The sequence below is a fragment of the Andrena cerasifolii genome, chromosome 9 (genome assembly GCF_050908995.1).
Source record: "Andrena cerasifolii isolate SP2316 chromosome 9, iyAndCera1_principal, whole genome shotgun sequence".
Lineage (NCBI taxonomy): Eukaryota > Metazoa > Arthropoda > Insecta > Hymenoptera > Andrenidae > Andrena > Andrena cerasifolii.
This window is the reverse complement of record NC_135126.1, coordinates 11,845,718-11,863,617: the sequence shown is the minus strand read 5'-3', so window position 1 is coordinate 11,863,617 and position 17,900 is coordinate 11,845,718. Positions and strand designations below refer to the sequence as shown.

The following is a 17,900-nucleotide window of genomic DNA, read 5'->3' as shown; positions in this document are numbered from 1 at the left end:
GAGAGGTGGAACCGCGTTTCCGGCCGATGGAAACGATTTATAAAGAGAATAGCACTGTGCTGGTTAACAGTGAGCGTAATTTCGGGACTCCCGAATGAATAGCCACTTCACAGATGTGTCTGTCACGGTTCCCTTCGGCAGAATTGCTTCGGTGCGGGGTAGAAGGATTCTTCAATTCTTTCATGCTCCAGGGATTCTCTCACCCGCTCGGTAACTAACAAGGGAACAGCCCGAACCCGGAAATTCAAAAAATTCCGAAACTTCATGAATATGTAAGGAATTTCACCCAGATTACAACGCAATTTTTATTTGCTGCCGAAATTCACTCTAAGAGGGTGTAATTGACCCCTGAAAATCCGGTTATTTTCCGATTTTTTATTATACCTCGTGAACTGTAAAATAATTCTTTTACCAAATGATAGATCTAATTAAAAGAAGTAACTTTTGTCTTGAAACTTTTTTTCTATCTGTTACATTTCGCGAGTTATAACACAAAATCGGAAAATAGTCGAATTTTCGGGGGTTAATTTTACCCCCTTCGAGTGAATTTGGGCAGCAAACAAAAATTGCGTTGTGATCAGGAGGAAATGCCCTACTTATTCACAAAGTTTCAGAATTTTTTAAGTTTTCGGGTTCGGGATCTTCCCTTGTAAGAATTTCGTAGATCAAACGCGCAGTTGAGCGATCTGCGCAAAGTAGATCGTTACGCGAGTCGTGTTTCTGTTTCCGTAGCAGTCCTTCCACCTACACAGTTAAAGATTTTCGACGTTTCAATTATGGAGAATGGAGAGGCAGTTACATTTGGCGCGTAACGGGCCAGACCGCGATGAACGACGTGGCTCGCTGGATTTTTCTCGTTAAACGTGATGAAAGGTTTCCGCGAAAAGTAACGTTACCCCGACATTGTTTACCCTTACGCGGAGCGGTCGTTTCCTTTTCGCGATTCGTCGTAATTGCTGCACACGGCCGCGTCGAGCCGGAGAAGAACTCATCGCCAGGCCCGTGACTAATAGATCTGCTGATGTCACGCGCTAAAAAGTCCGCCTCGCGAATCGCGTTTGATAAACGACCCTCCCACCCCTCGCCGTTCGACAGTCATCGCTGCTTCTGAAGCTTCGATTCGTCTCGTCGATACGAACCGTGCGTCGTCTGTGAATCGCGAGGATACGCGAGTTATCGCCGCTCGAGAGACACCGTTCCCCGGGTTTTCACGAACTTTTCGCGGGGTTTGATTGCTTTCGCGGACAGTTGGTGATTACACCACGCGCTCGACTTTTTTTCGGAAAGTTTAATAGGGTCTACAAGAGAATGGCCCACGAGAATATTAGTCTCGACCTCCATTGGTTCTGTACCTAAATTTGGAGAGAAAGGAAAAAGAAAAAGGAAAGGAATCATCGTGTGCGATGTATCAGAACATTTCTAACGGGTACTGTTTGTTGATCGACTTTTTCTTCTCATAAATCGAGAAAGGAAAACGGGAGATTTCAGCGAGAAACCTCCACGGATGACTGACGATACACAACTGAGAATCGTTTCGTTTTTTTTTTTTAACTGAGACTCGATACCCGACGGACCTCGAAGATATTCCTATAATCTGGTTTCTGTCTCCTGGCGTTTCTCCGCTTGCCGTAGGGAAGAGCCAGGCGGTAGGGCTTCTGGTCAGCGTTCGAAGCTGGCAACGGCGATCGGAAATGAAAAGTTGCAGTCGACCCGAGTTTCGTAGCGTAGGGGATTAAAACGGATTAAAAGCCAGTGCGGGGGTGGCATCGTGGCCGGGCGACGAACCAATCAGCTTCGCCGAAGATAGCCCTGGCGGAATTGCGTGAATCAGAAACGATGGGATCATTAATTGGGGCGTGGATTGATTTATCTCGTGATTAACAATTACCATGGAACGATCCAACGGTGGTGTCGGATCAAGTGCGCTCTATTTTCGCGTGCTTCGTTATCGCCCCTTTTCATCGTCGATTCACCGGAGCCCGTCTGTTCGTGGAAATGCCATGGCTGGATAACCTCCCTGCCTCTTTTTGCGTCGCTGTTGCCGCAGTTCTTTCGCGCGCGATTAATGGCCGCGACGCTATCTGGGATTTACGAGCGCGTTGCAAGCGGTCCTTTATTCGCGGTTATCTAGCGAGAGGCGTAAAACAAGGCGTTACGCGACGCCAAGTTGCGATCAACAGTTTTAATAACATTCGACGGTTTTTCTCTGTTTCAGGTGAGTACGCCGCCGTAGAGAGCGAGTGGGATGAGCAGCCGGGGTAATCGTGGTACGTAGAGGGAAACCACGAAGAAGTGCAGCCGCGCAGTTTAACCGTGCAGCAGGCACTCGATCGGGGAAGGGATAGGCGAGCCGTGATAAATGAATTCATTACGCACGCACCGCGTCATCGCGTTTAATATTAAACACTCCCGCGGATCCGGGTAATTACAAAACCTGGCTGTCGCGTGAGTCGAAGGGGTCGCGCCGGTGGTCGCGTGCACCTTTTCGACCCGTCCACTGCCGCTGGTAATGCGAACTAACAAATGCGCGGTATGCTACACCGGTGTAGTAAGCTCGGAAGGGTTACCGTCTGAAATGGGACTTCGGGACCGTGCGTAAATAGGGTGAACTTGCAAGCGTTCGTGACTAAAGAATGACCCAGTTAAGGGGTGATACCTAGTCAGGCGGCCGAAAAGAGGCGAATATTTGTGAATTTTTTTTGAAGAAGCGGAAGCGTATATTTTCACGAAACTTTTTGCGCTTGAAAGAGCAACATTTAAAGAACATTTGGTAATTTTTTCGTGGAAAAATATTTACGTTTATAATAAAGTAACAACCCACATCCAAGAAGCATTTTTAAGAATTTGATTTTGCGGTGAGCACTGCTATTAGGAATCAGATTATCTAAAATAAAAAAACAAAAAAGATTTCGTTAGTATATTAATGTATCCTCATGTTGACGGAGAGAATTTTCCGAAATATTAATTTAAAACAATTTTGGCTACTTGAAGTTGAAATCCTGATTTTTTGTGCAAAAATCACGCGAAAAAAATCTTTAAAAACTGCTTCTTGAATGTCGGTTGTTACTTTATTATAAACGTAAATATTTTTCCACGAAAAAATTACCAAATGTTCTTTAAATGTTGCTCTTTCAAGCGCAAAAAGTTCTGTAAAAATATACGCTTCCGCTTCTTCACAAAAAATTCACAAATATTCGCCTCTTTTCGGCCGCCTGACTAAGTACAACCCCTTAATAGGTTGGAATGTTTACTCTTTTTTCTCGCGATAAAACTTGCAATTCCATTTGATTAACAGAGGTTTCGAAGGGAACCCGAGAGTCGACGATCGACAGTTTACTCCGCGCTCATTCGACCCTTTCCAGCAACACCGCAACCACCCTCGGATGGGAGTAATAACGTGTTCGTGCGAAATTGCGCGGTGGATGCAGGCACATCCCACATTCTCGTTATATTTCATATGCACTTTGTCAAGCGCGCGGCTCGAGATGAGACGAGGGGATCTCGGGAGCGTGAAGGAGCCCTCCTCCTTGACACTTTATCCCGTGTCCCATGCGGCGAAGGGAGACGGGCCGTGACGAGCAATTAATTTTGTGCTCGTCGAATATTTCACGTCGACTTTCGCGATAGTTCGGTCGGTTGTCTGTTGTACGTGTCCTGGCAGATAAGCCCGCGGTAGGACAGGGCCTCGTTAATGAGCAGCTAGCTGTCGAAGTTGCAAAGAAGACGTCGGAGACTTCTTTGTTGTCTGACGGGTGTGGGATAACGAAAGCGAAACGTGGGACGCAAAGAAACAGCACCCCCGATACAGAGACATTGAAAATTCGCCCAGAGATCCTTCCCAGCTGCCTTCAGACACAAACTTTCACCCAAGCGCGAACAAGCGAGAAACCGAGACGAACGAGCGAACAGAGAACGCGATCATTTCGCGTCGTTTAATTCCTGATAACGGCGCGCCGATAATGGTACTTGCGCTCATCAGTCATTGGTATATAACAGCACGCGCAATGCTCCCCTCGTATTGTACTCGGCTGAATTTACGAGCCCCGCTGCTGCAAATAATCGCGAGCGAGATTAAGATACCTTATCGCTGAGTCACCGGCCGCGGTACTCTTCCTCGTTTCAGCTTTTTCTCGCTCCCTCGCCAGTACATGGAATCGCGTTTAACGACGGACACGAAGCTCGCCAATTTACCATGGGAAGCGGGAGCGTCTCGCGGCTCGACTGCCCGTCCACGCACCACGGGTAATGCGATTTCGCGAGCATCGTCGATTAATATCGCCGATGAAATCGGACGTTCCTCGGAAGTTGGTCAGCCCGATAGGAATCGCGCCGGCCCTCGCTGGAAAGTATTGTTCGGCTGATTGACGTCGGTGGAAGGCTCGCGATTGGCACAATGATTGACGCGTATCCGCGAGATGCGCCTTCGTCCGCCCCTGCTACGGACGATCGAAACAGTAATCGTTCCTAACGATCAGTTACGGAAATTGGCGGCGCGTTACCGCCCCTGAAAACTGGCTAACCGCCCCTGAAAACTGGCTAACCGCGTCACCACCCGTCCCCCCTGTCGCCTTATTACCGCGTGAATAGCGCGTGACGCTCGGATATTTTTATTCCATCGCCGTGGCAGCTCGCTGGTAGCAGGGGCCCGTCGAGAATCCGCCAGCCTGGATCTTTTACGGCTGATTTGACCGCAAAAGTAATTTCCCCGCCGGAAATTTATCTGAAATCTAACGTCGATGAATAATTCATCGGGCCGACCCGGTGGCGACCACGGACGCCCGTGAGACCAGACAGTTCTTATAAGTGTTGCGACACGATGGTAGTCGCGAGCAGCACTGTCTAGCGCCGGTCTCGCTCACGTAATATCCGCTTCCCTTCCTATGAGCCGTGGAAATTTCAACGATCTGGCGTCGTTCACGGTCTCCCGTTGCCCGACGAGCCCCGCCGCGCCTCTGGACAAACATTTCCTGCCAGAATTTTGACGAGACTTCTACGAACTGTTGGCATGTCGCGCTGCTTCCAAGATCAGTCAGCGGTGGGTTCTTGGCACAAGCATTCCGCCGACCAGCGCGCTAAAGGCAAAGGTGCGCGTGTCTGGAGAGACCGTATGTAGACAGTTGACAGTGTCGGCGCCCTAGGTCAGATTACTCTTAACGAAGCCAGTGATTCCGTCCCCGCGGAGTGAAAACGAATGGGTAATTCCGTAGGCGACGATCGCTCCGCTGGAATACCAGCATTATTCTTATCGGCTGGCCGTTGGAGCCGCCTGGAAACCGAGATGCTTCTCGCGCAGCGCGTACACGGCGAGGAGGGTGTAAGCTGCGCCTCGCTGAATGGGAAACGGGACGGTCTGATGCTTCGTTTATGCATCTTAATCCAGGCATTGTTAGCGGGACCGAAATTCCTGAATCGCAAACGGGGACACAATATCTCGCGAGACCTTCCCGGGTCTGAATCGAAATCCGCCCCATAAACGGATCAACTAGATTATCCTGGATCGTCGCCTGGCTAGGGTCGGCCCTTTCACCCCTGAAAGCCACGCTCGCCGAATCCCGTTTCCGAGCCGAATACTTTTTCCGTGACGTTCGTTGAAAATCAGACGAATCTAATTAGTTCTGGCCCTTTCTTCCTCCCATCGGTCCTTGGTCTCCTCGGAGCGCTCGGCAATGTTTCTGGGACACTGTTCGAAGCAGGCGTTTCTTCTTGCAAGCGGTTTCGGTATTTGGGAGGGAGATGCAGGAATAACAGCTCGAATTTGCGTAGCGAGCCGAAGAAAGCTTCGACAAGTAACTTTTTTCAAAGCGGCGCGTCAGGTTGAAGTTTCCAGGGGTGAACTTTTAATTTCGACGCTCGCTGTTTTCCAAAATTTTAAGAGCCAGGATTGTCCTGGAGGATGAACCGCCGTCGACGAATTCGAATCGAAACTCACCGACTGAGAAAACTTCTCGCTCCCGACGATTCATCTCCGTGGATCGCGTGTTTGGCAAACTTCACCACCTCGGGAACAAAGGATCCTCCACGAATATAAGAAAAGTAATCATGGCTGCAACTAGTCCGCGAAACTCTTTCCGTCCAGCTAATGGGCGAATCGATAGGCGACGGAATAGTTCTCGCGGTGAGGAGGTTTCATGTACTCTCGTGTTAAGAACATCGTAGTACATTCTGGTACTATTAAACCCTTGCGGAAATCTTCAAAACTAAAGCCTTTTTAGTCTACCTGCTCGCCTTTTACGCGAGGAAACACCGGGAAAGAACGTCGACAAATTCGAAACTGCCAAGTTGCCCGCGGGCGTTAGCGAACTGGTTCGAAAGTTTCTCGAGAATTATCCACTTGTTTCGCGTAGAATTTACACGCGTCGCGCTTAGGACCTTTTCCATATTAAATCTGAATGCTTGGATAAAGTTGGATGTTCCTAAACAGTTCGGTTGCACGAAACTTGTTGACGTTAATGTGGAAAATAAAGAAGGGGAATGTGGCTGGGCTCGTTTGAGGAGGGGCCAAATTCTCGACTCGGAACACGTCCGCGAACGGTTCGCGATCGTCCCTTAATACCGTCGGGAAACACAGCTAAGAACCGTTGGCGGGCAATATAATTTTTCCTCGGTGCAGCAGAGAGTTTGTGCGCTCTTTTTTCGACTCGCTGCATGTAGCAGCGGGATTCCATTGGTACGGTTCCAAGTGGGCGCTGAAAAAGTCGTTGGACGACTGGTAGATTTAGTGACGTTCCGCTGCCTGCTCGCTCCTTTTTCGCAGCCTCGACGCTCTCCAGTTAAGCAAGACATACTCCCTCTCGTCGCCGGCGTGATTTCAGTTTATTAAACCCTAGAAACTGAAATTAATTCCTCTGAAATCGCTCTTCACGGCGAAACGTCGCTGTTTTTTTTTCATCCACTTCGTACCGCGTGATCGTGAACTAGAGGGAACTGGTTTCAGTGTTTTGCATAACTTCTGTATCACATGCGAACGTCGAGATTAGTTAACGTTAACGAGTTCCCCTCGCTTTAACTTCTAATTACCCTGGCGTGTGCTGCTTTTAACTATTTGGGACGGTGCTCGAGTCTCGTCGATGATACGCTAAAAACTTTACTACCTCTGATTTATCGTTGTTCAAACGACCGAGCTCTGATGTAATGAGGAAGATGATGCAGGTCTCTTTTTCCTGCTTTTTTTTCTCTTTCGTCCCGTCGCAAGTGCTCCCGTGCAAGACTCGATGAGAACATCCTGGGAGACAAGAGAAGATCCAAGGGGATCTTAATTAATCGACGAAACTATTGGAGTGGGAGGGTATAAAGGAGGAAGAGCAAGTCGATCGAATGGTACGATCACAGACGAGGTATAGGGTAGACAAAACATCCAATGTAAATTTTTATCACACAGCTCGGGGGCTTCCGAGCCCTCGTAGCACTTTCGTCTTTCATGCAACGTTATTGACCCGGAATAGAATGCCATTACAGCGCTACTAGCAGGTAGAATTGACTTTAAATATAGCAAGATCATGAGCCCGACTTTTTCCTCTCTAATAAAAGCTCTACGCCATTTCTACAGCATTTCTGTATCGTTGCTAACTAACATAAAGTCCTGCGACATTACTACAATACCATTGTCCCACACCACAGGTCACACTTCACCCTTCACACAGCACACTTCACACTACGCGCAGCACTCTTCACACTCTACACTGTACTTCGCAATTCACACTCTACGCGTCATTCTTCAGAATTTACAGTTTATACTTCACACAACACACTTTGCACTGCTCCCAACTTAGGAACTAAGTAGTCGCCGTACGATCTTGCTCAATGTGGTAAGTATACAGGTAAGTCATTCAGCGCCCGTCGAAAACGCAATACCGCTGCACACCGGGACATGTGGGCTGTGAGATGTTGTGGGAATAATATAGGAACCCTGTGGGAACTGTGTTGGCATTGCGTGCGAGTAGTATCTCACTTTGATGTTCATCTAGTTCATCCCTGTACACGATTTCTTCAGGACAGTAAAGCCCACCCACGTATACATTGTGTTTCATGATGAATAATTTGGGAGGACCACATACACCCGGCTAATAAGGTACCTTGTAACCAGAGAAAAAGTACAGAGAGAGCATCGAATGTGCCGATCACCTGTAGCACGTGGTTAGAGCGCTCCTAGAGAGGGTAGGTGAGCTGAATATATAATAGTCGACGGAGTCACTGTTATTTAACGTTGAACTCCATACAGAACCATTGAATTTTCACCAAGTCGATATCTCAGTTCGTGTGACACGAGCTCCCATAAGATGTTAGGTCTATCCTATACCTCGTCTGCGGTACGATTATCGTCCCCAGCAAACGATACAGATATATCGTACCGTGCCATCTGTGGGCACGAGCGCCCCATGAAAAGGAAGTCTCCCGTGCTCGATAATTCTCGATAACCGGTCGCGGGGTGGTCCGCAGAATCGGCCGCGATGCGGGAACAAAGCGTCTGCGGCGTCGACGTTATCGCGATCGAATAAAAATGCCCAAGTCTTTCGATACACTTGACATAAATCTCGGGAACGATAAAGAGGGCCGCGGCAACGAGCTATACGCCCGATCGTTAATGCCAGCAGCGTGGAAACTCCAGTTCCACGGAACTCGGACCATTTCGCGGGAACATTTCCAATAGAATTTCGGCCGTTCGCGATCCGCAGTTTCGCCCTCGAAAGGTAGTCTCCGCTCTTTTTGTTTTCGTCCGGCCAACTTTCGCCCCGAACTGGGATGGACGGAGGAGCATTCGTTCAAACTTGATCCACGGTTTCGCGAAGTGATGGTTGCAGTAGCAGCGCATCGGGCGAATTTTTAAGCCACAGGGAGATAGGGTGGGTCTACGTTAGTGTTCAACAGAGTAGCACTTTCGAACTCGTCGTCCTTTGGTATAAAACCCGGCAGCCACCGAATGGTTTGCTTCTCTGAAATACATTGCTCCGATAGTTTATGAATCCCGGAATCCCTCGGCGATATTTCACGGGGTATGTGAATTTCTTGGTAAAAAGTTCTTCTGAGAGCGTGTTCGGCGAAATATCGGAACGTGCCGGTGAAACTGCCTTAAATCATTGCGTCTGGGATTTCCAGAACTAGAGTCGTAGATCGAAAGCCAACAATCCGAGGGACGAAATGAATTACATACGCCGAAAGTCGCTCGGCTATGTTGGAAGCAGAACCACCCCGGTCGCGCGAATGAAAAGTATCCCCCGGTTTGGATCCACGAATCGATAATCGGCGATCCCTGTCGGCTCTCGAGCAGCAGTCGCGCCGGAAAGATTGGACCTACGGGATCTACGGGAGAGGATCGATAGGACTAGACCGGCAGGCCTTCGACTTCTAGACATATCTGATACCCGATTGAACGGTGCTTTTACCTGAAATTCGTTTATCGAGTTCATAGGGTGCAGCCGTGCGTTCTATGGAGGCGGAGAATACGGTCGCCGCCAATTTCATCAGTGTGCTCTTGTGTGATTCGTGCAACGCTCTGTATCAATTTCGTCGAAACGCGTGGCGAAACACGCTGCGTTCGGAATTTTTTTTATTCCCGCCCGAAATTCGAGAGGAAAATAGAATGCACGGTTGACTCGGGGACCTCGCCCTCATTTGTTCGATATCTAATCCACATAGGACAGTACGTCTACGTTTTCTGTGCACTGGGTAATATATGCTTTCTTTATTATTTTCGCGCGGTTTTTGCTTACCGATTAATTCCTCTCGGCTGAAAGCAGTAAAGGTCAGAGTTTCGCGTGTATTCGTCATTCGACTTTGCCTAGCAACCTGCAATGATAAAGATTATGTAACCTAATTTATGGTGGTCTTTTCGACTCTGACGTCTCGAGGAAGAGATGTTTGTTCTCGAGAGATAACACGGTTTTTCAGCGCAACAGGAGAATCACGTTCGCGAACTCTGGGCGCGGAAAAAGCAAGGAGCGAGTCGGAGTAGGGTACTCTAAACCGTGAACGTTTTCCTTGGAATGGTCTCGGTCAGGTGAAATCTCGGTCCGCTCGGAGGGAATTGTGCATCGCGGCGGTTTGGCCAGGGCAACGAATCGTCTGTTATTTACGAACTCGAACGAAGACAGCGCCGCGCTCGCAGAGTCACGTACGAGGCAGTTTCAATTTTCTCTAGGACTCCTTCCGGCCCGTCCCGTCGGCCCGTCCGCTGGTGGACGAGGCAGGCACCCAGAGAAACGTGGCTCATCTTCGAAATATCATTCTGGCCGAGGTCCAACGACCGCGTCCACTTCGGGAATGCATTTCGCCGGTGTAATCAAGGCGCGGTGGACGATAAATCGGGCCGAATCGGAGTAACAGGCCCCGCGGAATTAGACGGAGGAAGTCGTGCGTGCGGAACAGAGCTTTGGGACACGCTGGAACGGACATGGTGCTTTGCTCGACCTCATCTCATTGCTCTACTGTTGAGCCGGTGTCGTAACAGTGGTTCAGGAAGAGAAAAACATCTCAAGTTCCTCTTTAAGCGGAATCATTTGGGGGTTTGAACGGAAATAGTAAGAAATTAAGTAGAATAAGTCGTGCAAGGACAGACAAAAGTAGCAAAACATTGTGGATTAATCCGACGATGTCGCGTGCTACCTTCTTCACGGAGAAACTGTGTTAAAGCAGAAGAGACGCAGAGACTTTCATATTCAGTGGATGTTGATATAGAAAGCGTGCAGACGCCTACATCGACAAACGAGATCGGAGGAGCGGATGAATCCGAGCTCCCGTGGAGGAAGGACACGGAAGACACTCGACAGGCAGACAGTGGGGTGCCATTGAAATGAAACGTGGGCGCCAACACGCACGCTACTACCAGCCTTCGCGCCTGCCAGCCACTGCGAGAAAAAGAGCGAGAAAGTCCGCGAAAGCCTATCGACGCGAGCCACTGTACGTAAGCGGGACAAATATGGTGGCTCTGGTCGCAAGGAAGTTCGATGTTCCAGGAATCGGCGATTACGACACGCCGAAAGAAAGAGAGAGAGAGAGAGAGAGAGAGAGAGAGAGAGAGAAAGAGAGAGAGAGAGCGGAAGCAAGAGTCGCGGAGAAGCAGAAGCGGGCAACAGAGCGCATAGAATTGCCGCGCAGAGTATCGATTGGGCTGGCTTCTATCGGAGGGACGGTCGGCTGTTTGCCTGTTCCCTGTATTCGTAGGTGTGCTGGCGAATCGCGAGAGCGTGAAATCGATATCGCGGAATTCGAGCATAAATTGTGCGAGTCCGCGGGGAAAGTATCGATACGCGGGGGAAGATAACGCGCTCGTTTTACCGCGCAAGCCTTAATTAGGGGATTAGGGCGTACCTGGTGACTAGAAGGAAATGGGAAATCGATAGACGCAAAGTGTCCGCCGGGGGTACATCGTGCCGCGCTCGAAATTGCGCTCTCGATCCATTGGAGCATTGTACGGGGTTTAAGTGGCAGCATTAAATCAGATTATTTCGCGGGACGGGGGGCGGATTGTTCGCGTAAAACGCGATGCAGAGGGAATTCCGATTCGAGAGGGCACTCGAAGCGATCGCAACGAAAACGGAGAACGATGGCAAGGAAAACACCGTTAAGTGGTGGCCCGATGCCTCTCGATTTTTCATCCAACGCTCCACCCACTTCCCGATTCGTAGACGACGAGGTCTCCCAACGAAATCGCTTTCCCCCTTTGGCAGATGTCTTTCATCGGAGGGAACTCGAGCTAATGCACGATAATTAACCTCCGCGTGCCCATCGAACCTCGCACAGCACAATTCTTTTACCGTGATATATACGAGCTTTTTATGCCAGTGTCCCCCATCGAGGAAATCGTACTGAGAGCAGTGATAAGAGCGGCGAGGATCGATTACAAGAGCGATCGTGATGTCGGCATGCATTCGTCGTGGCTAAGTTTAAGAAATACCGGTCCAGGAGGAGCCCCGGAAGGTGTACATACTCGAGTGCCCGTTGAAATCCGATTTAATCCATTCCCAAACGGCGAAAGAATCAAAGAAAATTTAGGAACCTAACCTGGAGCGGAGAAGTTTGCGAGCAAATATTTAACGGAACGAGGATGGAACTAATTATTTCCGAGATCGGGGTGTTCGCCGAGTTACGTTCCGTCGAGCTTTTCCCTGCCCCGAGGACCAGACTGTGGATCCCGGAAAGTAACTCACCCCCCGAGAAATTCCTCGAGCGCGAAACAAGAAAAGGAGATGGTTGAACGGGTATTTCTTGGCCCGAGAATGTAACGTCGCCAGACGTTGGACTCCGATTACTCTGGTTTCACGAAATGGACGTTGTCGGGAGCCACTCCGACCAGACACGCCCGGAATTTCGTGGACCCGTATGTGGATTCCAGTCATGTCACTCACGGGAGCAATGTACATGAGTCGAGGAGACGTGCTGAGGGATCGACGAACGTTCGCGTCGGTTCAGATACGACTTCGGGACGATTCGGTATGTAGAAATGACGGAAGAATTCGTTTAGTTAAATAATCGCTCGGAATGATCGTTCTACCGTGAATAATTCGTCTTCCCCTGCTGAATCCTCTGTGGGAGGCTTGAAATAACTGGATTTGAAGTAACTTAATCTACAGCGGTTCGTTTAAATACAAATCTCGATGAAATTACTTAGCTTGGATAGCAGCCGATAGTAATCTTCCAGGCTGATGGGATCCGCAAATTTTATGCTCCGAGTGATACCCGTTGTTCGTCGGATGCAACGTAATGGAGCACTCCGCGCGTATCGGCTTTAGGGGTAGCAGAGAGTCGATGATGGTGTGGATGGACGAGGAAGGGTGGGAATCAGACCAAAACGTTGGGAACGCAACGCAATCGTGGCGCATAGCAAGGGTTCGATCGTTGCTAGATCGAAGGCGCGCAGACGTTATCGAAAGGCTGGCAAGCGAATTGAAAATTTCCATCGTCCAAGAGGTATATTTTCCGGCGTTGCTACGTTACCGTCGGCGTTATTATTGGAATACCGACTCACCCTCGTTTTATTATTCCCACAAAAGCATCCTCCTCGAAGCGCTACCTTTCCTGATCACATGTGAATTCGGTCGAACGACCTTTCCACCTCTCTATGGAACGTGCATGCTGTACGAAAGGGGTAGCTGCTCGCCGGGGCGGTGGAAATCGTTGCCCTCGCTGCAGGGAAATGCCTGCCAGATATTCGCTCTGTCGTGTCCCGCCCTGTACAATTGTAGTAACAAGATCCTACAGAAAAGATGACACTTCGGCGTGCCTTTAAATCTGCGCCCATTCTACTTGGAGTCTGCGATGGGAGTCGAGTGGATTCTACGTGCGTCGTCTTCAAGGTTATCGATCCTCTAGAACTTGGTAGAGAAAGAGCGAGAGAGAGAGAAGGAGAGAGAAAGAGGAGCCGTTGCGTGGAACGCCGGCTGCCTCCCCCTCCTTTTCAGGGTGAAAAGGCTGCCGCGACCCTCCCGAATTCCAAGCCCGTGGAATCCCTCTTGTTCCTTCAAGGTCACCCTGCATCCCTCTTCATTCCGAGAGTGACTCTCGCGTTGGAAAAGCGAGGGGACCTCCGGAGAACCGTCTGCTCCCGTTCGATCGACGATCTTCAGCATCCAACGACTCCGGCGCAGTTCGTCGAACCAACGTGGCGCGAACCTCTGCTCCATGGCTCAAGGTCAGCGACGCGAGGACCAGCCCCGCGATGCGAAAACATCCGCCACTGGCTGTATAACCGCGCTGCGGCACGTCCGGAGGGGGGTAGATGGACCAGACAAATGGAACGGCAGAACGGTGGAATGTAATAAATCTCCGCTGCGGGATCGTGATGAGCCGATGAAGCTTGAGTGGACCTCGAACTGGTTGAAGATGAGAGGAGAGGGTTGGAGTCGGGTCAGCTGACAGGAGGACGGAAGATCAACGAGGGAATTAGCCGGTGCGCGCGGCTAAGCGGAGGTGTCGCACGCTGCACGCGCAGTCGGCGGCCAGAGGGTGAGGCGGGGGCGGAAGGGGTGGGTTGACCATTTCGGAAGGTGGTGGCGCACGGCTGATCGATGCTACAGCAGCGCCGCCACGAGGAGGGTAGGAGGAGGCAAAGGGCAAAGGGGTTACGCGTTCGCCGGTAGCAGAGAGAGCCTCCCTTCTCTGCTCTCGGTCTCCAACCCTCTGGTTCCCTCCCTCGGGAGGCTACGCGCGTACTAACCGAGCGGCGCGCGTTGCACCTCGCTCTTGGACTCCGCTGTACTACTCCCCTCCGCGCTGTTCCACCACCGCCAGCTTTCCAGAATAGGGGTTGCTTCGACGCGACGCTACATGACGCGATGCGCCGTCCCTCTCTCGTCATCCCCTCGTTCCTTCGTCTTGCTCCTTCTCAGAGCGAGTTCCCTCTCTTGCTCCCTCTCTCGCGGGTTCAGTTCTCGCCTGAAGATCGTGCGGTGTACAGGTGATCCGGCTCGTGCGTATTCACCCTCTATCTATGCTCGCGTTTGTCTGCCCGCTGGCCGGGATGACGTGCCGCGTCGCCACGAGGAGGACGCGCGCTCTCTCCTGCCGCCTCGACGACGAGGTGCGCTTCCTTCACCTCCTTTTTTTTAGTATTCCATCGTGGATCCTTGCGGAACCCACACGTTCCTCTGCTCCGTGTAGTTCCTGTCTCGAGCGACCGTCGAGAGTGTCCCTGGTAGGCTCGTTCCTCCACGTTGTGTCGTCATCTCCGTTTGTGAGTTCCTTCCTCGCCGGGGTTGTATCCTTAGCGGTGATGATGAATATCCTCACCCATGGGAGGAGATTGTCTGCAAGCTGATGCGATCGAAGTTCTGACAACTTCTGTAAAGTGTGCAGTATACTTGGAGGATCTTCTACTGCTCCACTACATTGACTCGATTGGACGGATGCTGTGACAGGGAATCTTCAGGATTAGTCGCGATTTGCAATTAGTGGTTACTCGAAGCGAAGGTTTCGATGAACGTGGCTGGGTGCCCGTTGGCCACACAGCTTGCTACAAAGCATCGCCATCGTTACGTTAATCTTCATACGTCCGATGATGTCCCCTAAGGTGATCGATGCTCCCTTTTTGCGTAACTCCTCGAAGTACTCTCTTCATCGTCGAGTATTCTCCACTTCTTCGAGCCATGCATGGTCCAGTGAAAGATTGCCTCGAGTTCTTCCACGTTTACGAGAATTCTCTGCTTGAAGCTTTTCCCTAGACGAGAGCGACAGAACGCACGCAGAATTCGCGTGGTGTTCCAATCACGTGGTCGCCATCCGTCTAATCTTCCGACATATTCCTCTCGTTAATGTCTGTCGAGCGTTAACTCCAACAAACTGTAATTTATCTTCGCCCTGTTCGAAGCATAGGCGAATCATTGGTGTATGGTAACTGACAATTACTGGGACGCGTCGTCGAGTTTCCGCCAGCGTCAGTCTCGTTTATTAATAACATTCAGGAGCGCTCTCCCTCCCCGATAAGGACGGACAATTAACTTAATTAATACTTACGCGAATTACACATGCGCGCACGCCTAGACAGGATGATTTATCCTTTGCGTACGCGCACCGTCCAGTAAGCACGCCATGTATTAAGCAAGCAGCGAGCGGCGATTCTCACGGTGCTCGCCAAATAATAGGGGGGCAGTAAATTAGCTTGGGCTTGTGGGATCTAGCTGCGGTGGCATCCTCGCTCTATAAGCGTTTCACTTTTTCGCCCGTTGCTCGACTCCTCGCCCTCCCAGCGTCCACCGAAATTGGTTTAACCGCAAATACTAACTGTCCGCTGTGTTCCCCCCCGGCCCTTGCCCCGACGTTTCCGTAATTAACGGATTGATTGGTTCGCAGCTAGGGCTCGCGTTGCAACGTCTGGGCACCATCCACGCGATCGTTAAGTATCAATTCTCCACCGAGCGCCGTCTAAGATCCAACGATTCCATTTGAAAAGGTTGAACGCTCGTTTCACCGACGTCCCCGTATCAAATGCGCCCCATTGAACGTCGAGCAAATGACTCGCGGCAATAGTGTTTCAGCGAGCCGATAGAGGAGTTGGAAGCTTTTCAACGGCGAAGAGAGAAAAAAAAACAATGCGCCTTACATGTTAGCCGATGAATTACACGCTTCGCGTGAGCCGGCTATGCGCGTCAGACGTCAGGAGAACCGTGCCATTGTGCTCCATTTCTAAGGCTGACGGAAGCTCGGGTGATTTCGCTCGCTAGCTAGCAAAGTCGATTCATCCGTCGATGAGCCTGTTTTAGCCGAGCGTGTGAATTAGCGGAGCGAATGCTTGTCGCGCCGTTGTTGTTCGTTCCTTCGATTCTCATGGTACATCAGCTGTTACCGTTCCTTCCTGCCGCGTTCTATCAATCGATCCGGAACATTGCCGGACCGTGGAAGGAAACGGAAGGCAATCTTCTCGATAGCTAAGCCTAGAACAGTGACGTCTGCGGTTAAATCGCCAGTTGGATTGCCTCGTATAGCGTCCCCGGACCAGTCGCAGCGGTTGGCAACAGTGGCCGTGTCATCGACGTCAGCGACACGCTGCAATCCACCGGAATCGGGGATTTCCATTAGGTCGCGAAGGTCGCTGGTCGATCCCCGGCAAACCGGACGGTATCGCGCGCCAGGCCCGGGCGGTTCGAGGACCCGTCGTTTTCCACGTTAACCGCCCGCCCGCATCAAAACGCGATAATCCGCTGATCGTTTCACGCGCGGCCGAGTCCCCACTACCGAAACCAACCAGCTATCTCTGTCGCGACGTTTTTACGACAGAGCGAGAGTCGGTGTGTCGTTTCCAGTGGCATGCTATTCACCACTTCAGAATCGGTCCGCACCGCAGGAATGCGGCCTGATTCGTCGTCGAATCGGAAGGAGGCCACGCGCCGTGAAATTTCGCGTGTTTCACCGAGTGGTTTCCGCGCGGAAGAGTTCTCGAGGCACCCTTCAACGATCGCGGTTTGAGGGGGAGGACTGTAGAATCGAACGATCAGAAACGTATTGTCTGGCGCGCAACGGTGGTTAAACCGACAATTGTCTGGAGAATTTCCGGGCAAGTGGGCAACCCCGACAGAGACACCCACTTGTCTTCGGTGAGCCAGCTATTATCAGGCGGCAGATACCGCTTCGATTATCGTGACGCGTCGCAGCTGCGTTCCAGCGAACCTCTGTATCCCCGGCGGCACGTAATTGTCCCTATTTGCTCGTCACCTCGCCAGGGGGGATTACTTTTCAAGCTTCCGCCTCTATCCGGGCCATGCGAATGGATTTAAATAAAGCTGGTTAGGTTTATAGAGGCGGTAGGAGAGTGTTTCCCATTTCGAAATCTTTAAATAGACTCCAGCAGCCGTGTCCATTGAGAAACGACTCACAATCTCATCCATCATCAAGCACCCATCGTTTCTGCTGTACTCACATGTTTGCTCTATCCTCATCGTTCATGCCGCCAGATGAGCGCAGTAGGTAGACTCGGTCTGTTGACGTTTACGCAATTTCGGCCTGGAATGAAATTCAAATACGCTCCCGTTGCTGGAGAAGGTAGGCCAGTTTTGGCTGACGTGTAAAAAATAATTCAACGACGAATCGTCGTGTCCTGGTAGCGAAAGTATAGGCTGGCGCGCATCCTTCGCTGCGTTTCCATCGTAGTGGTGAATTAATAGCGCCCGCGGGTGAAATTACTTGAGTATAATGCATACGAGACCCTACACGACGCGGTCAACTTCCGTGCACGGTGGCCCTTGCTTTATCCAAGGCTCACGACAGTCCGCGCAGTCGGGCCTGTCGTGGCCGAGGGCCGTCTGTAAATTTTCAAACGGCTGGCAACCAGCCAGACGTTTTTATTACGACCTACGCCTCGCGCAACCTTCCCCCAGCCCGCCACCCTGGCTAACACCGTTTCCTGAGGGGGGGGCGTATCGTTTCCCTCCACGGCGGGTATGCTCGCCGTGCTTTATGGAAACGGCCCGAACTTG

At 50.9% G+C, this 17,900-nt stretch overlaps 1 protein-coding gene across 26 annotated transcripts in view; it reads left to right on the top strand.

The window, feature by feature from the left end:
- The window catches only part of LOC143373266 (uncharacterized), a 157,358-nt gene that overhangs the window by 90,357 nt on the left and 49,101 nt on the right, over nt 1-17,900 (top strand). For 4 of the 26 annotated variants that reach the window (XM_076820366.1, XM_076820361.1, XM_076820355.1 and 1 more), the window contains exon 1: nt 2,231-2,267. The exons of the other annotated variants lie outside the window; for them this stretch is intronic. In XM_076820366.1, coding sequence (XP_076676481.1) covers nt 2,246-2,267 — 22 coding nt within the window. In that variant the 5' untranslated portion in view covers nt 2,231-2,245. Of the gene's footprint in view, nt 1-2,230; nt 2,268-17,900 lie in introns of those variants that run through there. 26 annotated transcript variants of the gene reach the window in all.